This window comes from Columba livia, chromosome 35 (assembly GCF_036013475.1).
Source record: "Columba livia isolate bColLiv1 breed racing homer chromosome 35, bColLiv1.pat.W.v2, whole genome shotgun sequence".
Classification (NCBI taxonomy): domain Eukaryota; kingdom Metazoa; phylum Chordata; class Aves; order Columbiformes; family Columbidae; genus Columba; species Columba livia.
Window position 1 is genome coordinate 336,013 of NC_088636.1, and position 22,413 is coordinate 358,425.

Below are 22,413 nucleotides of genomic sequence, written 5' to 3' on the forward strand. Positions count from 1 at the left end.
GGGAGGGGAGGGGGGGCGGCTGCTCTTTGTCCTCATTAGGCTCCAGAGTGAACGCGGCCCTAATGAGGGGCTTCCGGCCACCGGGCTCATTAAGGTGCTCGTTAATGCCTCGTTAGGCCCTGACGTGGCTCAGGGCGGGGCCTGGCCCCTTCCGGTGCCCGTGACTCAATGTATAGGGGCCTATAGGGGCCCGGAAAGGGGAGGGAAGGATAGGGGAGGCTGGGGTAGGAGGGACCTATAGAGGCAGCTATAGGTATAGGGGGGCTGCGGTGGGGGGAACTATAGGGACGCCTATGGGGGAAGGGTTATAGGGGTAGTTAATGTATGGGAGGGGTTAGACCCTATAGAAAATGTGGCTTCTCTGGATGCGGAGCCTGTGGAACACGTGTGGGGCTCCTATGGCTGGGGAATCCACGTACAGAAAATTCAGGGAACCTATAGGTTCCCTGGGGGTTGCTTGGAATAGGGGTTGAACTCCCTATAGGCTCAGGGGGTTCCATATAGTGCCGGTATGGAGGGCGCTGGGCCCTTTAAGGGGGCGTGGCCGCGCAGGTGGTGGTGGGCGGGGCCCCGGGGCGGCAGGTGCCGCCGGAGCCGGGCTGTGGCGGGGCCTCTGGGCGGCAGGTGCCTCTGGAGCCGGGCTGTGGGCGGGGCCTCTGGGCGGTGGGCGGGGCCCCGGGGCGGCAGGTGCCGCCGGAGCCGCCGGGGCCCGAGCGCGATGGGGCGGCGGAAACGGCGCTGGGGCTGCTGCTGCTGCTGGGTGAGGGGACACGGCCACACGGGGCGTGCGGGGGGACACGAGGGGAGTCCAGGGTCCCGGGGGGACATGGGGGCGTGAGGGGACACAGATCACCTGGGGGACTTGGAGTGACACTGAGGTGTGAGGGGACTTGGAGGATCCTGAGGGGAGCTGAGAGGTTGCGGGGGGGACGTGAGGAGTTGGAGGGTCCTGAGGGGACACGGGTGGTTTGGGGGGACACGGGGGTGCGAGGGGACGGGGAAGGGACACGCTGGGGTGCGAGGGGACGTGTCGGGTGTGGGGGGTCACGGGGGGTGAAGGATCCCGAGGGGACGCGGGTGGATTGGGGGGCAGGGAGGGGACACGGGGACCATAGGGAGCTGTGGAAGGACACGAGGGGACAGCGGGTGACACGGGGGGAGGTGACACGCGTGTCCCCACCGCTCACATTCCTCGGGGCAGGTTTTTCCGGCTCCGGCCATTGTCCCAGTGCGGGGGGGGGGGCGAGGGGTGGCCCCGGATGCCTGGGTCCCCTCCCGGATGCCTGGGTCTCCCCCCGCACTCCTGGGTCCCCTCCCGGATGCCTGGGTCCGTCCCGAACTCCTGGGTCCCCCCTGAACTCCTGGGTCCCCTCCCGGATGCCTGGGTCCCCCCCGAACTCCTGGGTCCCTCCCGCACTCCTGGGTCCCCCCTCGCACTCCTGGGTCCCTCCCGCACTCCTGGGTCCCTCCCGCACTCCTGGGTCCCCCCACCTCCAGCAGGGGTGTCCCCAGCGGGGCTCTGACGTCACCGTTGTCCCCTTGGTGTCCGCAGGTCACTGGGGGGCGGTGGCAGCCGAGGAAGAGTCAGGCGAAGGTGGGGGGGTCGTGGGGTCCCCCCGTTTCACTCCCAGTCTCTTTCACCCCAAAATCCCTTCTTTTCACCCCAAAACTCTTTCACCCCTGATTTCCCCCCTTCTCCACCTTCACACCTTGCGGGGGGGGGGGTGTCCCATGTTTTGGGGTGGCGGTTCTGGGTGCTGGTGTCCCATAGAGAGGACGTGGGGCGGGGGGGGGTCCTGTGATTTTGGGGGGGGTGGGGGGGGCTGTGGCTTGGGGTTCTGCGGGAGCCCCTGACCCCCATATCCCCCCATTTCTGTGCGGGACCCCCTGACCCCCCGTGTCCATGTCCCCCTGACCCCCCCGTGTCCCCCTGAACCCCTCCCCCGTGTCCCCCCAGATCCGTGTGGGACCCCCTGACCCCCCGTGTCCATGTCCCCCTGACCCCCCCGTGTCCCCCCAGTTCCGTGCGGGACCCCCTGACCCCCCGTGTCCCCCTGACCCCCCCGTGTCCATGTCCCCCCAGTTCCATGCGGGACCCCCTGACCCCCCGTGTCCCCCTGACCCCCCCGTGTCCATGTCCCCCCAGTTCCGTGTGTGTCCCCCTGACCCCCCGTGTCCATGTCCCCCCAGTTCCGTGCGGGACCCCCTGACCCCCCCCGTGTCCCCCTGACCCCCCCCGTGTCCATGTCCCCCCAGTTCCGTGCGGGACCCCCTGACCCCCCATGTCCATGTCCCCCCAGTTCCGTGCGTGTCCCCCTGACCCCCCGTGTCCCCCTGACCCCCGTGTCCATGTCCCCCCAGTTCCGTGCGTGTCCCCCTGACCCCCGTGTCCATGTCCCCCCAGTTCCGTGCGGGACCCCCTGACCCCCGTGTCCATGTCCCCCCAGTTCCGTGCGTGTCCCCCTGACCCCCGTGTCCATGTCCCCCCAGTTCCGTGCGGGACCCCCTGACCCCCCATGTCCATGTCCCCCCAGTTCCGTGCGTGTCCCCCTGACCCCCCGTGTCCCCCTGACCCCCGTGTCCATGTCCCCCCAGTTCCGTGCGTGTCCCCCTGACCCCCGTGTCCATGTCCCCCCAGTTCCGTGCGGGACCCCCTGACCCCCCATGTCCATGTCCCCCCAGTTCCGTGCGGGACCCCCTGACCCCCCGTGTCCCCCTGACCCCCGTGTCCATGTCCCCCCAGTTCCGTGCGGGACCCCCTGACCCCCCGTGTCCCCCTGACCCCCGTGTCCATGTCCCCCCAGTTCCGTGCGGGACCCCCTGACCCCCGTGTCCATGTCCCCCCAGTTCCGTGCGTGTCCCCCTGACCCCCGTGTCCATGTCCCCCCAGTTCCGTGCGGGACCCCCTGACCCCCGTGTCCATGTCCCCCCAGTTCCGTGCGGGACCCCCGTGCGCAGCCGCGTGGTGGGGGGCCGGGGGGCGCGGGCCGGCCAGTGGCCCTGGCAGGTCAGCGTCAGCTTCCGGGGGCGCCACGTCTGTGGGGGGGCGCTGGTGGCCCCGCGGTGGGTGCTGAGCGCCGCGCACTGCTTCCCGCCGTGAGTGCCCCCAACCCCCCGGGACCCCCAAACCCCCCGGGACCCCCCAAACCCCCCGGGACCCCCGAAACCCCCCTGGGACCCCCTGAAACCCCCCCGGGGCCCCCCAAACCCCCCCGGGGCCCCCCAAACCCCCCGGGACCCCCAAACCCCCCGGGACCCCCGAAACCCCCTGGGACCCCTGAAACCCCCCCGGGACCCCCAGCAGCCCCCGGGACCCCCGAAACCCCCCGGGACCCCCTGAAACCCCCTCAGTGCCCCCAGCAGCCCCCGGGACCCCCGAAACCCCCTGGGACCCCCGAAACCCCCCGGGACCCCCAGCAGCTCCCGGGACCCCCGAAACCCCCCGGGACCCCCCGAAACCCCCTCGGGGCCCCCAGCAGCCCCCGGGACCCCCGAAACCCCCCGGGACCCCCCCCCGAAACCCCCCCGGGACCCCCTGAAACCCCCTGGGACCCCTGAAACCCCCCCGGGACCCCCCCCGAAACCCCCCCAGGACCCCCCGAAACCCCCCCAGGGCCCCCAGCAGCCCCCAGGACCCCACATTGCCCCCAATCCCCCTGGGGTACCCCCAGGCCCCAAAGAGACCAGTGGGACCCCCGCTCAGGACCCCAAATCCCCTCCTGGGACCTCAAATCCCCCCCTGGGACCCCAATTCCCCCTTTGGGACCCCAAAACCCCCTGGGACCCCAAACCCACCCCTGGGACCCCAAACCCCTCCTGGGACCTCAACTCCCCCCTGGCACCCCAAATCTCCCCCTGGGACCCCAAATCCCCCCTGAGACCCAGAATTCCCCCTGGGTCCCCAATTGCCTCCTGGGACCCCAATTCCCCCCCTTGGGACCCCAAATCCCCCCCCGGGACCTCAACTCCCCCCCCGGCACCCCAAGTCCCCCCTGGGACCCCAAATGCCCCACAGGACCTCAAATCCCCCCCGGCACCCCAAGTCCCCCCTAGGACCCCAATTCCCCCCTGGGATGTCAGTTCCCCCCGGGGACCCCAAATCTCCCCCCAGGGCCTCAATTCCCCCCGGGACCCCAAACACCCCCTAGGGACCCCAAATCCCCTGGGACCCCAATCCCCCCCCTTGGGACCCCAAATGCCCCCTGCGGGACCCTAAATCCCCCCCTGGGACCTCAATTCCCCCCCTGGACCCCAAATCCCATCTTGGGTCCCTAATTGCCTCCTGGGACCCCAAATCCCTGCCTGGGACCCCAAATCCCCCCACAGCACCCCGGGTCCCCCCTGGGACCCCAAATCCCCATTGGGACCCCAAATCCCCCCCCAGGGACCTCAATTCCCCCTTGGGACCCCAAACCCCCCTTGGGACCCCAAATCCCCCCCTTGGGACCTCAATTGTCCCCTGGGACCCCAAACCCCCCTTGGGACCCCAAATCCCCCCTTGGGACCCCAAATTCCCCCCCGGGACCCCAAATCCCCCCTTGGGACCCCAAATTCCCCCCCGGGACCCCAAATCCCCCCCCCCCGGACCCCAAATCTCCCCTGGGACCCCAAATCCCCCCTGAGACCCAGAATTCCCCCAGGTCCCCAATTGCCTCCTGGGACCCCAAGTCCTCCCTGGGACCCCAAATCCCCATTGGGACCCCAAATGCCCCCGGGACCCCCAAATCCCCCCCGCAGCGCTGTGTCCCCATCATCTCCCGGGGGTGTCCCCAGCTCCCGGGGGTGTCCCCAGCTTGTCCCCCCGTGTCCCCCGCAGGGAGAACCCCGTGTCCGAGTACCGCGTGACGCTGGGGGTGCTGCAGCTGCTGTCCCCGCCCCCCGAGGCGCAGGTGCGCGCGGTGGCCTCGGTCACCCGCCACCCGGCCTATCGCGACGAGGACGCGGCCGGGGACGCCCCCGGGGGACACGGCGCCGTGGCCGGGGACATCGCGCTGGCGCGGCTGGACCCCCCCGCGCTCATCACGCGGCTGGTGAGACCCGTGTGCCTGCCCGGCCCCGGCGTCACCGTCCCCCCCGGCACCCGCTGCACCGTCACCGGCTGGGGGGACGTGCGCACCGCCGGTGAGTCACCGCGGGGACACTCGGGTGGCACCCGGGGGCCTTGGGGACATGGTGGGGACATTGTGAATGGGTTTGGTGGCACCCGGGGGGCTCGGGGACATGGTGGGGACATTGTGAATGGGTTTGGTGGCACCCGGGGGGCTCGGGGACATGGTGGGGACATTGTGAATGGGTTTGGTGGCACCCGGGGGGCTCGGGGACATGGTGGGGACACTTGTCCCCGGGTTTGGTGGCACGGGCTGCACCCACAGAGCACAGGGCCACTGGTCGTGGTGCCCGGGGACCCTGGGGGACACGTGGTGACGCGAGTGTCCCCGCAGGGCCCCTCCCGCCCCCCAAGACGCTGCAGCAGCTGGAGGTGCCGCTGCTGAGCACCCGGCAGTGCCGCTGCCTGTACCGGGGGACACTGGGGACAGAGGGGACAGCGGGGACGCCCGCGGGGGACACGCTCTGCGCCGGCTTCCCCGAGGGAGAGCGCGACGCCTGCCAGGTCAGTGCCACCGTGCCACCGTGTCACCGTGTCACCTCCCCGGGTCCCCAGCTCACAGCGTCCCCTGGGTGACTCCGGGGGTCCCGGTGGCCCTGGGGTGACACCCATGGTGGCTGTGTCCCCGTTGTGTCCCCGTTGTCCCCCCAGGGGTCCCCAGCGCTGACCAGCGTCCCAACTGTCCCCACAGTGACTGTGTCCTTATTGCCCCCGGGGTGACTCCAGGGGTCCCCCAGGGTGACCAGTGTCCCCATTGTCCCCACACTGACCCGTGTCCCCACTGTCCACAGGGTGACTCTGGGGGGTCCCCAATGCTGACCAGTGTCCCCATTGTCCCCAGGGTGACTGTGTCCCCACTGTCCCCAGGGTGACTCCAGGGGGTCCCCAGGGTGACTCCGCGGGTCCCCCATAGTGACCAGTGTCCCCATTGTCCCCATGGTGACCGCGTCCCCCCCTGTCCGCAGGGTGACTCCGGGGGGTTCCCATGGTGACTCCGGGGGGCCCCCATGCTGACCCGTGTCCCCCCTGTCCGCAGGGTGACTCCGGGGGGTCCCCATGGTGACTCCGGGGGGTCCCCCATGCTGACCCGTGTCCCCCGTCTGCAGGGTGACTCCGGGGGGTTCCCATGGTGACTCCGGGGGGTCCCCCATGCTGACCCGTGTCCCCCGTCTGCAGGGTGACTCCGGGGGGTCCCCATGGTGACTCCGGGGGGTCCCCCATGCTGACCCCTGTCCCCCCATCTGCAGGGTGACTCTGGGGGGTCCCCATGGTGACTCCGGGGGGTCCCCCATGCTGACCCGTGTCCCCCGTCCGCAGGGTGACTCCGGGGGGCCGCTGTCGTGCCGCCTCGGTGACCGCTGGCTGCTGCTGGGGGTGACGAGCTGGGGCGACGGCTGCGGCGTCCCCAACCGCCCCGGCGTCTACACCCGCGCGGCCGCCCACGCCGCCTGGATCGCGGCCACCGCGCCCGACGTCACCGCGCTGCTCCCACCGGGCACCGCGACCCCCGGGGACACCCCCGGGGACACCCATGGGGACACCCCCGGGGACCCCCTGGGACCCTGCGGGGACCTCGACGGGTGGCACCGACCCCTGGACCCCGCCGGGGGGGACGCGGTGGGGGCGGCACCGAGTGCCCGGGGGGGGGGCGACCACGCTGCTGCTGGCGCTGGGGGTGCTGGGGGGCACCGGGGGGTGGTGACAGGGACACGGCGCCGGGGGCGCCAAAACCACTGCGTTTCACCCCAAAAAGAGCGCGTAGGCACCAAAACCGCCTCGTTTCACCCCAAAAGGGGCTCACGTGACCCAATGAAACACTCAACAAGGAGCCGGTTGCACCCAAAAATAGACATTTTTGACCTAAAACGGACCCGCCGGCCCCAAACCCGCCTCGTTTCACCCCAAAGTGGCAGCGGGGTGGGGGAGGGGGGGTCCCCCGAATCCCGGGCGGAGGGGGAACCCAAAATCCTGGGGATTCACCCCAAAACCTTCGCCGTCCTCGTCACTTCTTGGGCACTTTGGCCTGTTTGTGCTTCGGGGGGGCCCAGCGTAGGCAGATGGAATCCACTGCGGTAATTAGCGGTAATTAGGGAGGGGTCATCAAGGGGGGGGGGGGCAATTAAGGTGTTCGTTAGGGGTTAACGAGTGTTAATTAGCGCTAATTACCCGTGATGGGGGGGGGGGTCTCTTGAGGTGCAAACTGGGAGGTGTGGGGGTTGGGTTACACGGGGTTATCAGGGCGCGGTTCATTAGGGGCTCAGGAATGATTAATTAGTGCTAATTAGTGCTAATTAGCGCTAATTACCAGTGATGGGGGGGGTCTCTTGAGGTGCAAACTGGGAGGTGTGGGGGTTGGGTTACACGGGGTTATCAGGGCGCGGTGCATTAGGGGCTCAGGAATGATTAATGAGTGCTAATTAGTGCTAATTAGCGCTAATTACCAGTGATGGGGGGGGTCTCTTGAGGTGCAAACTGGGAGGTGTGGGGGTTGGGTTACACGGGGTTATCAGGGCGCGGTGCATTAGGGGCTCAGGAATGATTAATGAGTGCTAATTAGTGCTAATTACCAGTGATAGGGGGGTCTCGAGGTGCAAACTGGGGGCACTGGGAGGTGTGGGGGTTGGGTTCCAGGGGGTCCCTCAGGGCGCGGTGCATTAGGGGCTCACAGGCGGTTAATGAGCGCTCATTAGCGCTAATTACCGGTGATGGGCGGCCTCTTGTACTGGGCGCTCTTGAGGTGCTCCTCCACCAGCTTGGGGGTGACGCAGATCACGTGCTGCCCCTTCCAGTACTTGACCATGTTGAGCGACTGCAGCGTGCTGATGATGTCGGACTGCGTGATGCTGGTCATCTGGCTGCGGGCACGGGGGCACCGGGGGGTCACCGGGGGGGTCACCGGGGGCACTGGGAGTGCTGGGGGGGCACTGGGAGCACTGGGAGCACTGATGGGGGTCACTGGGGTCACTGGGAGCACTGGGGGGTCACTGGGAGCACTGGGGGGTCACTAGGGGGGGTCACTGGGAGCACTGGGGGGTCACTGGGAGCACTGGGGGGTCACTAGGGGGGGGTCACTGGGAGCACTGGGGGGGTCACTGGGAGCACTGGGGGGGTCACTGGGTGGGGTCACTGGGAGCACTGCGGGGTCACTGGGAGCACTGGGGGGGTTACTGGAGGGGGTAACTGGGAGCACTGATGGGGGTCACTGGGGGGTCACTGGGAGCACTGGGGGGGGGGTCACTGGGGTCAGTGGGAGCACTAGGGGTCCTGGGAGCACTGAGGGGGGTCACTGGGGGGCACTGGGAGTACTGGGGCTGCTGGGGGGTCACTGGGAGCACTGGGGGTCACTGGGGGGTCACTGGGCGCACTGGGAGCACTGGGGGGTCACTGGGGGGGTCACTGGGAGCACTAGGGGTCCTGGGAGCACTGGGGGGGGTCACTGGGGGTCACTGGGGGGTCACTGGGAGCACTGAGGGTCACTGGGAGCACTGGGGTCACTGGGAGCACTGGGGGGAGTCACTGGGGGTCACTGGGGGGTCACTGGGAGCACTGGGGGGTCACTGGGAGCGCTGGGGGGTCAGTGGGAGCACTGGGGGGGGTCGGTGGGGGTCCCACCTGAGGTCCTTGATGGACAGGGTGCCCCGGAAGTCGCGCAGGATCTCCAGCAGCACCCAGGACCAGTAGCTGCGGTAGCTCAGCTTGCCCAGGTCCGACAGCGGCTTCTCGGGGGAGCCCACCGTGTTCTCCAGCTTGGACAGCTCGTAGCCTGCGGACCCCGGCGTCCGGGGGGACCCCGGCGTCCGGGGGACAGGGAGGTTCAGGGGGACCCAGGGGGTCACAGAGGGACCCAGGCGTCCGGGAGACATGGAGGTTCAGGGGACAGGGAGGTTCAGGGGGGGACCCAGGAGTTCGGGGGACAGGGAGGTTCAGGGGGACCCAGGGGGTCACAGAGGGACCCAGGAATTTTCAGGGGGACCCCGGCGTCCGGGGGACACAGGAGTTTGGGGGACACAGAGGTTCAGGGGGACCCAGGGGGTCAGAGAGGGACCCAGGCGTTCGGGGGAGAAGGAGGTTCAGGGGGACCCAGGCATTCGGGGGAGGGGACCCATTTCAGGCCCCCCCCCCCGCCCCTATTCAGCCCTATCCCCCCCACTTTAGCACCTCCCCCTCTCTAAGAATCCCCCATCCCATTTGGGGACCCCCCAGCCCCATTTTAAGGCCCCTCCCTCCCACTTTATGCTCCCTCCCCCCCCAATTTTCGGGGACCGCCCCACCGGGCGTCCCCCCCCCTCCCCGTTCCGGGTGCGGCGCTCACTGAAGGCGATGAGGAACTTCCCGTAGCCGCGGCGCTGGTACGGCGGCAGCGTCAGGATGCACGCCACGTTGTTCCCGTCCGGAGACTCCTTCTCCTGGGGGCAGCGGGGGGTGACGCGTCCCCAGGTGTCCCCACGCGCCCCCAGGTGTCCCCAGGTGTCCCCACGCGCCCCCAGGTGTCCCCACGCGCCCCCACGCGCCCCACGGACCTTGGAGAAGTAGCCGACGATGTGTGCGCCGTGGCGGTCGACCTCGGTGAGCAGGTAGAACACGAAGGGCTCCACGTCGAAGTAAAGGGTCTTATGGTCCAGGAACAGCTTGGCCAGCAGACACAGGTTCTGGCAGTAGATCTGGGGCCGCGGGGTCACGTGGGGTCACGCGGGGTCACGCACGGGGTAACGTGGGGTCCCAGAGGGACATGGGGTCACACGGGACACACAGAGTCACATAGGGTCACATAGGGTCACACAGGGTCACATGCGGACACGCAGGGTCACATGGGGTCACACAGGGTAACGTGGGGTCGCAGAAGGACACAGAGTCACACGGGGGTCACATGGGGTCACACAAGGTAATGTGGGGCCGCAGAGGGACCCGAGGTCACATGGGGACACACAGGGTCACATGGGGTCACAGGGGACACACGGGGACACACAGGGTCACACGGGGTAACGTGGGGTCACACAGGGACAAGGGGTCACACGGGGACATGGGATCACATGGGGACACACAGGGTCACACAGGGCAACATGGGGTCGCACAGGGACACGGGGTCACATGGGGACATGGGATCACATGGGGACACACAGGGTCACACAGGGCAACATGGGGTCGCACAGGGACACGGGGTCACATGGGGACACAGGGTCACACAGGGTAACGTGGGGTCACACAGGGACACGGGGGGTCACATGGGGTCACACAGGGTAACGTGGGGTCACACAGGGACACGGGGGGTCACATGGGGTCACACAGGGGTCACATGGGGTAACGTGGGGTCAGGGGGGACACACAGTGTCACACGACAGGGGGAACACAGAGAGTCACAAGGGGTCACACGGGGACACGCGGGGTCACCCGAGGTCAAGGTCACCTTGTGGTCCTTCCCGTCCACCTCGTACACCGAGATGTTCCCCTTGCGGTAGATCTCGCGGCCCGGCGGCTGCCGCCACTGGCACTGGCCCTGGGGACACGGGGACACGGCGGCCGGGGGTCACACGGTGCCGGGGGGTCACATGTGCGGCCGGGGGGGTCACACGGTGCCGGGGGGTCACACGGCGGCCGGGGGGGTCACACGTGCGGCCGGGGGGGTCACACGGTGGCCGGGGGGTCACACGTGCGGCCGGGGGGGTCACACGGTGGCCGGGGGGGTCACACGTGCGGCCGGGGGGGTCACACGGCGGCCGGGGGGGTCACACGGTGGCCGGGGGGTCACACGTGCGTCCCCGTGTCCCCAAACACGTGGGGACGGGGCTCCGAGCTGCACGTGGCATCGAGGGGGCAGCTGCGGAACCGCACGTGTCCCCAGATGTCCCCATGTGTCCCCCCACGTCCCCATGTTCCCTGTGTCCCCACGCGTGTCCCCCTGTCCCCACCTTCCCTGTGTCCCCACACGTCCCCACGCGTGTGTCCGTGTCCCCACGTTCCGTGTCCCCACATGTCTCCCCACGTACCCATGTGCCCCCCACGTGTCCCCGTGTCCCCACATTCCCTGTGTCCCCACACGTGTCCCTGTGTCCCCAGGCGTGTCCCCCCATGTCCCCACATTCCCTCTGTCCCCACGCGTGTCCCCCCGTGTCCCCCTGTGTCCCCCCGTGTCCCCAGGCGTGTCCCCCTGTCCCCACATTCCCCGTGTCCCCCCGTGTCCCCCTGTCCCGTGTCCCCATGTGTCCCCCCGTGTCCCCATGTCCCTTGTGTTCCGTGTCCCCACGTGTCCCCCTGTCCCCTGTGTCCCCCCGTTCCCCATGTCCCCCCGTGTCCCCCCGTCCCCTGTGTTCCCCGTGTCCCCCCGTGTCCCCCTGTCCCGTGTCCCCACGTGTCCCCCCGTGTCCCCATGTCCCTTGTGCTCCCTGTGTCCCCACGTGTCCCCCCGTGTGTCCCCCTGTCCCCCTGTCCCCTGTGTTCCCTGTGTCCCCCCGTTCCCCATGTCCCCCCGTGTCCCCCCGTGTCCCCCGTGTTCCCCGTGTCCCCACGTGTCCCCCTGTTCCCCGTGTCCCACCGTGTCCCCATGTCCCCGTGTCCCTCCGTGTCCCCCTGTTCCCTGTGTCCCACCGTGTCCCCATGTCCCCCCGTGTCCCCATGTCCCTGTGTCCCTCCGTGTCCCCCTGTGTCCCCAGGCGTGTTCCCCATGTCCCCGTGTCCCCGTACCAGGTGGTGCCGGTACGTCCTCTCCAGCTTCATGTACTTGAGGCAGAACTCGCAGATCCAGAGCTTGGGCTGCTTCCCGAACTCCTCGGGGAAGGGCGAGAAGTACCAGGCGTCGATCTCAAAGTGCCCGATGTGGATCTTGTCCACGTACTTGACCTTGGTGATCTAGACAAGGGCGGGGGGACGCTTGGGGACACCCCAGGGACATTGGGGACACCCCAGACCCTCGGGGACACCCCATGACATTGGGGACACCCCCGGGACACTGGGGAACCCCCAGGTCTACCAGTGCCCCACGTGGATCTTGTCCACGTACTTGACCTTGGTGATCTGCACAAGGCGGGGGACGCTCGGGGACACCGCAGGACAGTGGGGACACCCCAGGACATTGGGGACACCCCAGGGACATTGGGGAACCCCCAGGTCTACCAGTGCCCCACATGGATCTTGTCCATGTACTTGACCTTGGTGATCTAGACAAGGGCGGGGGGGACACTCGGGGACACCCCAGAACATCGGGGACACCCCAGGACATTGGGGACACCCCAGGACCCTCAGGGACACCCCCAGGTCTCCCAGTGCCCTATGCCGATCTTGTCCATGTACTTGACCTTGGTGACCTGGACAAGGGTGTGGGGGATGCTTGGGGACACCCCAGGACACTTGGGGACACCCCAGGGACATTGGGGACACCCCCGGGGACACTGGGACCCCCCCGGACTCACGGCCTCGTGCTCCTTCTCCAGCGCGGCTGTGGTGGGATCCATCTCAGCGTAGGTCTGTGGGGACCAGTACAGACCAGTAAGGACCAGTAGCTCCCAGTGACCCCCCAGCATCTCACCAGTTCCCCCCACGCCTCCCAGAGCCCCCCAGCCCCTCCCAGTTCCCTCCCGGTGTCCCCCAGTGCTTCCCAGCCCCCTCCCAGTATCCCCCACTGTCCCCCCGTGTCTCCCAGGTCCCCCCCAGTGTCCCCCACTGTCCCCCAGTACCTCCCAGCTCCCTCCCAGTGCCTCCAGTGCCCCCAGTTCCTTCCCAGTTGCCCCCAATGCCCTCCAGCTGCCTCCCAGTGCCCCCAGTTCCCCCCCAGTGTCCCCCAGTGTCCCCAGTTCCCTCCCAGTGCCCCCCAGTTCCCTCCCAGTGTCCCCCAGTTCCCTCCCAGTGCCTCCCAGTTCCCCCCCAGTGTTCCCCACTGTCCCCCAGTACCTCCCAGCTCCCTCCCAGTGTCTCCCAGTTCCCTCCCAGTGTCCTGTCAGTGTACCCCAGTGCCCCCCAGCTCCCTCCCAGCCCCCTTCCAGTGCCTCCCAGTTCCCTCCCAGTGCCCCCAGTTACCCCCCAGTCCCCCCCAGTGCTTCCCAGCCCACTCCCAGTTCCCTCCCAGTCCCCCCAGTGCCACCTTCTGCACGTGGTTGATCTCGTCGTGCCTGCGTTTCTGGTTCCGCGTGATCTTCCTCTCGGGCTGCTCGCCCGCGTCCCCCAGCACCGGGTCCCCGCGGCTCCGGGCGCCCTCGCGCAGCGCCAGCCGCCCCTTGGCCACCCACTCGTCCAGCCGCCGGTTAACTGGGAGCACTGGGCTCACTGGGCGGCCCGGCCCCTCCCAGCGCCCCCCAGTCCGACCCAGCGCCCCCAGTACTCACAGCCCACGTAGTGCACGTAGAACTCCTCCCGGCCCTCCTGCTCGTTCAGCCGCGACTGGATCACCTCGGCGGGGTCTGCGGGACCAGTGAGAGCCCGGCACTGGGACCAGTCACCCCGGCACTGGGACCAGTTAACCCGGCACTGGGACCAGTTAACCCGGCACTGGGACCAGTAAGAGCCCGGCACTGGGACCAGTGAGAGCCCGGCACTGGGACCAGTCACCCCGGCACTGGGACCAGTGACCCCGGCACTGGGACCCGTTAACCCGGCACTGGGACCAGTGAGAGCCCGGCACTGGGACCAGTCACCCCGGCACTGGGACCAGTAAGAGCCCGGCACTGGGACCAGTTAACCCGGCACTGGGACCAGTAAGAGACCAGCACTGGGACCAGTAAGAGACCAGCACTGGGACCAGTGAGAGCCCGGCACTGGGACCAGTCACCCCGGCACTGGGACCAGTCACCCCGGCACTGGGACCAGTGACCCCGGCACTGCGACCAGTAAGAGCCCGGCACTGGGACCCGTAAGAGCCCGGCACTGGGACCAGTAAGAGCCCGGCACTGGGACCAGTAAGAGCCCGGCACTGGGACCAGTAAGAGCCCGGCACTGGGACCAGTCACCCCAGCACTGGGACCAGTTACCCCGGCACTGGGACCAGTTACCCAGTATAACCCAGTCCCCCCCATTCCCCCCAATCCCTTCCCAGCCCCTCCAGTCCCCCCCATCCCCCCCGCCCCCCCCGCCCGTCCCCGGTGCCGCTCACGCCATGTCCCGTCCGCCCGCCGGCACAGATACGTCTCCCCGATCTCCACCGTCACCTCCGCGTCCCGCGGGGCCGGCGCCGCCCCGGGGCCCCTCCCGCCCCCCGCCGCCGCCGCCACCGCCTCCTCGGGGCCGGGGCCGCCCGGGGCCGCCTCGGGAACCGGCCCGGGGCCGCCGGGACCGCCCGGGCCCGCGGGGCCGCCCGCCGCGGCCTCCGCCATCGCCCTGCGCTCCACGGCGCGCCGGAACTGGCGTCACAGCCGCGACACGGGGCGTGTGGGTTGGCGTTGCTAGGAGACGGGGAATACACCCGGAAGTGGCGGGAACTGCGCGTTGCTAGGAGACGGGGAATACACCCGGAAGTGGCGGGGATTGCGCGTTGCTAGGAGACGGGGAATAGACCCGGGAATAGAACCGGAAGAGGCGGGGATTGCGCGTTGCTAGGAGACGGGGAATAGACCCGGGAATAGAACCGGAAGAGGCGGGGATTGCGCGTTGCTAGGAGACGGGGAATAGACCCGGGAATAGACCCGGAAGAGGCGGGGATTGCGCGTTGCTAGGAGACGGGGAATAGACCCGGGAATAGACCCGGAAGAGGCGGGGATTGCGCGTTGCTAGGAGACGGGGAATAGACGCGGGAATACACCCGGAAGTGGCGGGGTTGCGCGTTGCTAGGAGACGGGGACTACACCCGGAAGTGGCGGGGACTGCGCGTTGCTAGGAGACGGGGATTACACCCGGAAGTGGCGGGGATTGCGCGTTGCTAGGAGACGGGGAATAGACCCGGGAATAGACCCGGAAGTGGCGGGGATTGCGCGTTGCTAGGAGACGGGGAATAGACGCGGAAGTGGCGGGGATTGCGCGTTGCTAGGAGACGGTCAGGGGCCCGATCCTGCCCCCCCCCCCCCCCCCCCGTGCCTCCCAGTGTCCCAAATGTCACTGGTAAAACATCCCAAAATGTCCCCAAACCAGCTCCCAGCCCCCCCCGAGCCCTCCCCAGTAACCCCCAGTAACCCCAGTTCGGGACCGGCACCATTCACCGTTTATTGCCAAACCGGGGGGACACGGGGACGGTGCTGGGGGGTGGGGGGTGGTTCTTGATGGGTCTCAAGACGGTTCTTGATGGATCTCAGGATGGTTCTTGATGGGTCTCAAGATGGTTCTTGATGGATCTCAGGATGGTTCTTGATGGGTCTCAAGATGGTTCTTGATGGGTCTCAAGATGGTTCTTGATGGGTCTCAGGATGGTTCTTGATGGGTCTCAGGATGGTTCTTGATGGGTCTCAGGATGGTTCTTGATGGATCTCAAGATGGTTCTTGATGGGTCTCAGGATGGTTCTTGATGGGTCTCAAGACGGTTCTTGATGGATCTCAAGATGGTTCTTGATGGGTCTCAAGATGGTTCTTGGTGGATCTCAGGATGGTTCTTGGTGGATCTCAGGATGGTTCTTGGTGGATCTCAGGATGGTTCTTGATGGGTCTCAGGATGGTTCTTGATGGATCTCAGGATGGTTCTTGATGGGTCTCAAGATGGTTCTTGATGGATCTCAAGATGGTTCTTGATGGATCTCAGGATGGTTCTTGATGGATCTCAAGATGGTTCTTGATGGGTCTCAGGATGGTTCTTGATGGGTCTCAAGATGGTTCTTGATGGGTCTCAGGATGGTTCTTGATGGGTCTCAAGATGGTTCTTGATGGGTCTCAGGATGGTTCTTGATGGGTCTCAGGATGGTTCTTGACGGATCTCAGGATGGTTCTCCAGGATGAAACCACAGCATAGGGACACCATGACATGTCTCAGGATGCTCTTGATGGATCCCAGGATGGTTCTTGATGGATCTCAAGACGGTTCTTGATGGATCTCAAGATGGTTCTTGATGGATCTCAAGATGGTTCTTGATGGGTCTCAGGATGGTTCTTGATGGGTCTCAAGATGGTTCTTGATGGGTCTCAAGATGGTTCTTGATGGGTCTCAGGATGGTTCTTGATGGGTCTCAAGATGGTTCTTGGTGGATCTCAAGATGGTTCTTGGCGGATCTCAGGGTGGCTCTCCAAGCCGGAACCGCAGCCTTGGACACCACACCGGGTCTCACTCCGCTCCGGCGGCCCCGTCGCCGCCGCGGTCACTCGCGGTGCGTGCGCAGGTGCTTGCTGAACGCCGAGCTCCACGCGAACGTCTTCCCGCACCGCGCGCAGGCGAAGGGCCGCCGGCCCGTGTGCGCGTGCCGGTGCTCCAGCAGGTTGCCGCTCTGCCGGAACCGCTTGCCGCAGTCGGCGCAGGCGAAGGGCCGCTCGCCGGTGTGCGTGCGCCGGTGCTTGGCCAGGTGCGAGCTCTGGCAGAAGCTCTTGCCGCAGTCGGCGCAGGCGAAGGGGCGCTCGCCGGTGTGCGTGCGCCGGTGCTGCAGCAGGTTGCAGCTCTGCCGGAACGCCTTCCCGCAGTCCCCGCAGCGGAACGGCCGCTCCGCGCCGTGCGTGCGCCGGTGCTTGGCCAGGTACGCGCCCAGCGCGAAGCTCTTCCCGCACACGCCGCAGCGGTGCCGCCGCGCCGCGCCGTGCGTGCGCCGGTGCTCCGCCAGGTTGGAGCTCTGGCTGAAGATCTTCCCGCACTCGCGGCAGGCGAAGGGCTTCTCGCCGGTGTGGGTGACGCGGTGCCGCAGCAGCTTGGAGCTCTGCGCGAAGCCCTTGCCGCACGCCTCGCACCGGAAGCGGTCGGCGGAGTCGGCGCGGCGCGGCCAGGGCGGCGGTGGCGGTGCCGGGTGGTGGCGGCGGCGGTGCCGCGCCAGCTGCGCGGTGCCCGCGAAGCGCTGCGGGCACAGCGGGCACGGGAAGGCGCCGGCGTGCGCGTGGAGGTGCAGCAGGAACGTGGGCGCGTGGCGGAACCAGCGGCCGCACTCGGGGCAGCGATGGGCGCCGGCGGCATCGGGGGCGCCGCCGGGAAGGTCCTCGGGACTCCCCATGGATCCGTGGGCGCCACCGGGGCGTTGGGGGCCGGGGGGAACACGCGCCGTGGTGGCGCCGGCGTGGGGTCCATCGAGCTGCTCGTGATGTTCCTTCCAAGGTCCACGGCTGTCATGGTCTCCATTGACCTCCTCATGATGCTCCTTCCCATCCTCCGTGGCGTCACCACCATCCTCGGTGTCACCACCGACCTTCTCGTGGTGCTCCTTCCCATCCTCCGTGGTGTCACCACCATCTCCATGGTGTCCACTGACCTTCTGGTGATGCTCCTTCCCATTTTCCATGGCATTACCACCATCTCCATGGTCTCCATTGACCTCCTCATGATGCTCCTTCCCATCCTCCATGGCATCATCACCATCCTCGGTGTCACCACCGACCTTCTCGTGGTGCTCCTTCCCATCCTCCATGGCATTACCACCATCTCCATGGTCTCCACTGACCTTCTGGTGATGCTCCTTCCCATCCTCCATGGCATCACCGCCATCTCCATGGTCTCCATTGACCTTCTCATGATGCTCCTTCCCATTCTCCATGGCATCACCACCATCTTCATGGTCTCCATTGACCTTCTCGTGGTGCTCCTTCCCATCCCCCATGGTGTCACCACCACCTCCATGGTCACCACCGACCTTCTCGTGGTGTTCCCTCCACCGTCCGCCCCCCTCCCGGCGCTGCCGCCCCCCGTGGGCCCCTCTGCGGTGCTTGGCCAGGTCGGAGCTGACGCCGAAGCGGCGCCCGCAGTCGGCGCAGGCGTAGGGCCGCTCGCCGGTGTGCGTGCGCCGGTGCGTGGCCAGCGTGGACCTCCTCCCGAAGGCCCTCCCGCAGTCGGCGCAGGCGAAGGGGCGCTCCCCGGTGTGCGTGCGCCGGTGGTGCGCCAGCGTGGAGCTCTGGCTGAAGCGGGCGCCGCACTGGCCGCAGCAGAAGGGCTTCTCGCCCGTGTGGACGCGCTGGTGCTCCAGGAGCGTGGACCCGCGGGCGAACGCCTGCAAGCGGGACGGCAGGGGCCGTGTGGGGGAAGGGCAGGACCGGGGAGCTAGGGGTGGGGGAGGACCCTGGAGCCCGTCCAGTCTTGGACTTGGTCAACTGGGTCAACTGGGTCAACTCGGCCAACTTGGAACTCAGTCAACTGGGTCAACTTGGAACTCAGTCAACTTGGTCAACTTGGTCAACTGGGTCAACTTGGAACTCAGTCAACTGGGTCAACTGGGTCAACTCGGTCAACTTAGAACTCAGTCAACTGGGTCAACTGGGTCAACTGGGTCAACTGGGTCAACTCGGCCAACTGGGTCAACTCGGTCAACTTAGAACTCAGTCAACTGGGTCAACTGGGTCAACTGGGTCAACTGGGCCAACTTGGTCAACTGGGTCAACTGGGTCAACTGGGTCAACTTGGAACTCAGTCAACTGGGTCAACTGGGTCAACTCGGCCAACTGGGTCAACTTAGAACTCAGTCAACTGGGTCAACTCGGTCAACTGGGTCAATTCAGACAACTCAGACTACTTGGTCAACTCAGAACTCAGTCAACTGGGTCAACTTGGTCAACTCGGCCAACTTGGTCAACTCGGTCAACTTGGAACTCAGTCAACTGGGTCAACTGGGTCAACTTGGTCAACTGGGTCAACTCAGCCAACTCAGCCAACTTGGTCAACTGGGTCAACTGGGCCAACTTGGCCAACTGGGTCAATGTCCCCCGAACCCCCCCCAAGGGACCCAAAATACCTCAAAAGGCCCCAAATGGCCCCTCAAAGCCCCCCCAAAATCCTCACCCACCCCAGCGACCCCAAGGGGACCCCGATACCCCCCAAATCCTCCCCAAACCAACCCCACAGAGCTACCCAACCCCGGTAATTAACAGAGATAACGAAGGTAATTAGCACTGGCCTTGCCGCACTCCCCGCAGCGGTGGGGACGTGGGGGGGGGGGCGGCCACGGTGGCGCCTTCGGCATCACCTGCGGGGACAACGGGGGTCAGTTGTGCCTCAGTTTCCCTGTGACACCCCGGGGACACCAATGGGGACACCCTGGGACACCCGGGGACACCCTGGGGACACCAATGGGGACACCAATGGGGACACCAATGGGGACACCCCGGGGACACCCTGGGGACACCCGGGGACACCAATGGGGACACCAATGGGGACACCCTGGGGACACCAATGGGGACACCAATGGGGACACCCCGGGGACACCCTGGGACACCCGGGGACACCCTGGGGACACCAATGGGGACACCCTGGGGACACCAATGGGGACACCAATGGGGACACCCCGGGGACACCCTGGGGACACCCGGGGACACCAATGGGGACACCAATGGGGACACCAATGGGGACACCCTGGGGACACCCTGGGGACACCGAGGGTCAGTTGTGCCTCAGTTTCCCTGTGACTCACCCGGTGGCCGCGCGGTGGCCGGTCCTGGTCCCGGTGACAGTTCCGGTGTCACTGAGGAGCTGTGCGGATTGGGGGGTCGGGTCCTTGTCCCCAACCCCGTGTCCATGTCCCCAACTCCAACCCGTGTCTCCACCCCCATGTCCCCATCCTTGTCCCCAACCCCATGTCCCCTCCCCATGTCCCCATCCTTCTTTCCATCCTTGTCCCCATGTCCCTGTCCCCATCCCCGTGTGTCCCTCCCCGTGTCCCCATCCCTGTGTCCACCACCCCTATGTCCCCACATCCCCGTGTCCCCATCCTTGTCCCCATCCCTGTGTCCCCATCCCCATGTCCCTGTCCCCCTCCCCACGTCCCCCTCCCCATGTCCCCATGTCCCTGTCCCCATGTCCCCATCCTTCTCTCCATCCTTGTCCACACCCCTATGTCCCCCTCCCCATGTCCATGTCCCCATGTCCCAATGTCCGTGTCCCCATGTCCCTGTCCCCACCCCCATGTCCCCCTCCCCATGTCCCCCTCCCCACCCCCCCGTGTCCCCACCTGCGCTCCCCGTGTCCCGGGCGCGTCCCGCTGCCGCCGCCGTTCCCGCCCTGGGGGTGACAACGGGGTGACAACGGGGTGACCATGGGGTGACAACGGGGTGACAACGGGGTGACAATGGGGTGACCATGGGGTGACAACGGGGTGACAATGGGGGAGTCCTCCCGCCCCCCCGCCCGCAGCGCCCCCTGCCGGCCCCGCTCACCGCCATGCTGCCGCGGGGGCTGCTGGGAAACGGCGGCAGACGTCACGGGGAGGGGCGGGGCTCCCGGGCACTTCCGCTTCCGAACTCCTGGGTCCCCTTCCGGACGCCTGGGTCCCCTCCCGAACGCCTGGGTCCTCTCCCGGACTCCTGGGTCCCTTCCCGGACGCCTGGGTCCCCTCCGCGCCGGGTAAGTCCCCGAAACCGCGGGATTTCCCCCCAAATCGGGCGCAGCCCGTGGGATCCGCGACCCGGCTCGTTAATTAATTAATTAATTAATTAATGGCAGCCCATCCAATTAATGGCGATTAATTAATTAATTGCGCTCGGGGGGTCCGTGGCGGGTCCGGGACTCGCTGCGTGAATCGCGACCCAAACTCATTTAACCCATGGAATTAATTGCCGTTAATTAATTGCGTTCATTAGAACGCATGTAATTAACGGCGTTAATTAGGGTTAATCGCTGTAGCTCTGGGTTTGGGTCGTAATTAATCGATGCAGCTAATTAGTGCAACGGGTTTGCAGTGCAGCGATGGCTTGAAATGCAATTAATGCAATTAATTAATGCAATTAATGCGACTAAATTAAAGGGACGCAATTAACAGCAATTAATCCGATGGGTTATGTTAATTAGGGCCGTAATTAACGCGATGGAATTAGTGTAATGAGTTTAAAGCTGCAACAATGGCTTGAAATGCAATTAATGCAATTAATGCAATTAATGCAATCAATGAAACTGAATTAAAGGGATGCAATTAACAGCAATTAATTCGATGGGTTATATTAATTAGGGTCGTAATTAACGCGATGGGTTCATGCAGCTAATTAGTGCAACGAGTTTAAAGCTGCAACGATGACTTGAAATGCAATTAATGCAATTAATGCAATTAATGCAATCAATGCAATTAATGCAATCAATGCAATCGATGCAACTAAATTAAAGGGCCGCAATTAACACTAATTAATCCGACGTGTTACATTAATTAGGGCCCTAATTACCACAACGGGTCACTGCAGCGAGCCCCGATCACCGCACCGAACGCCTTAATTACACCATCGCTAATTACCCCCTTTGTCCCTCCCCCCCCAGGCCGCAGCTCTCGGCCCCGCCCCCCCGTCACCGCGGGCCAATGGCGCAGCACGGCGCGGGCGGGGGGCGTGGCGAGGGCGGGGGGCGTGTCCCCGGCGGGGAGCGCGGCGCGGGCGGGGGGCGTGGCCCAAGCGGGGGGCGTGTCCCCGTCGGGGGGCGGTACCGGGCGCGCTGGAGCCGGCTGCGGCGCGTGGCGCGGGCGCTGGTGTTCCAGAACGGGGCGCTGGTGGACGAGCTGGCGCGGCTGGAGCGGAAGTGGCTGCGCGCGCGGCACGAGCGGCGCTTCCTGCTGGCGCGGCTGCTGCGCCACGGCCGGGACACGCCCCCCCGCGAGGCGCCGGCCAATGGCCACGCGCCCGCCGCCCCCGCCGCGGACACGCCCCCCGCCCGCGAGGCGGGGAGCAGGAGGGCGAGGAGGGGAGGGGCCAAGGGGGCGGGGGCAACGATGGGGTTGAGGGAGGGGGGCGGGGCGGTGGGGTCATTGGGGGCAAGGGAGGGGAGCGGGTCGTTGGGGTCAATGGGGTCATTGGGGTCAATGGGGTCAAGGGAGGGGGGCGGGTCATTGGGGTCAAGGGAAGGGGGCAGGTCATTGGGGTCAATGGGGTCATTGGGGTCAAGGGAGGGGGGCGGGTCATTGGGGTCAATGGGGTCATTGGGGTCAAGGGAGGGGGGCGGGTCATTGGGGTCAATGGGGGCAAGGGAAGGGGGTGGGTCAATAGGGTCAAAAGATGGGGCGTGGTCAATGGGATCAACCAATGGGGGTGGGTCAAAAGATGGGGCGTGGTCAATGGGGTCAACCAATGGGGGTGGGTCAATGGGGCCAATGGGGTCAAGGGATGGGGCGTGGCCAGCTAATGGAGGTGGGTCAAAAGATGGGGCGTGGCCAATGGGGTCAAGCAATGGGGGTGTGTCAATGGGGTCAGGGGACGGGGCGTGGTCAATGGGGTCAACCAATGGGGTTGGATCAAGGGATGGGGCGTGGCCAATGGGGTCAAGGGTTGACCCAGCCCCCAACGGCCCCGCCCTGGGCGTGTCCCCGGCCGCC

At 66.5% G+C, this 22,413-nt stretch overlaps 3 protein-coding genes and 1 long non-coding RNA gene across 5 annotated transcripts; 2 read left to right on the top strand and 2 right to left on the bottom strand.

Moving 5' to 3' along the window:
• Positions 1-320: 320 nt before the first annotated feature.
• Positions 321-6,099, top strand: LOC135576925 (serine protease 33-like). The gene is made up of 7 exons (XM_065044267.1): positions 321-333; positions 536-760; positions 1,553-1,594; positions 2,934-3,096; positions 4,817-5,121; positions 5,442-5,611; positions 6,073-6,099. The coding sequence occupies exons 1-7, from the start codon at positions 321-323 to the stop codon at positions 6,097-6,099; spliced, it is 945 nt and encodes a 314-aa protein (XP_064900339.1).
• Positions 6,100-6,940: 841 nt separating this feature from the next.
• On the bottom strand, positions 6,941-14,418 carry KAT8 (lysine acetyltransferase 8). The gene is made up of 11 exons (XM_065044287.1): positions 14,184-14,418; positions 13,420-13,494; positions 13,179-13,342; positions 12,511-12,564; positions 11,786-11,950; positions 10,512-10,601; positions 9,628-9,768; positions 9,420-9,513; positions 8,720-8,870; positions 7,808-7,962; positions 6,941-7,174 (listed from the first exon to the last, which is right to left on the bottom strand). Exons 1-11 carry the CDS (start codon positions 14,401-14,403, stop codon positions 7,110-7,112), a joined length of 1,374 nt encoding a protein of 457 aa, XP_064900359.1. The 5' UTR covers positions 14,404-14,418; the 3' UTR covers positions 6,941-7,109.
• On the top strand, positions 8,787-9,748 carry LOC135576942 (uncharacterized). The gene is made up of 2 exons (XR_010468589.1): positions 8,787-8,919; positions 8,975-9,748. It is a non-coding gene; the product is annotated as an uncharacterized LOC135576942 (long non-coding RNA).
• A 783-nt stretch (positions 14,419-15,201) lies between the features above and the next one.
• Positions 15,202-20,366, bottom strand: LOC135576930 (zinc finger protein ZFP2-like). 2 transcript variants are annotated; one of them, XM_065044279.1, is made up of 6 exons: positions 20,282-20,366; positions 20,077-20,126; positions 19,540-19,598; positions 19,027-19,095; positions 17,647-18,126; positions 15,202-17,520 (listed from the first exon to the last, which is right to left on the bottom strand). In XM_065044279.1, exons 4-6 carry the CDS (start codon positions 19,090-19,092, stop codon positions 16,306-16,308), a joined length of 1,761 nt encoding a protein of 586 aa, XP_064900351.1. In that variant the 5' UTR covers positions 19,093-19,095; positions 19,540-19,598; positions 20,077-20,126; positions 20,282-20,366; the 3' UTR covers positions 15,202-16,305. The 2 variants fall into 2 exon arrangements, with proteins under 2 accessions (XP_064900351.1, XP_064900350.1); XM_065044278.1 differs by having other exon boundaries at positions 15,202-18,126.
• Between the last annotated feature and the right edge of the window lie 2,047 nt (positions 20,367-22,413).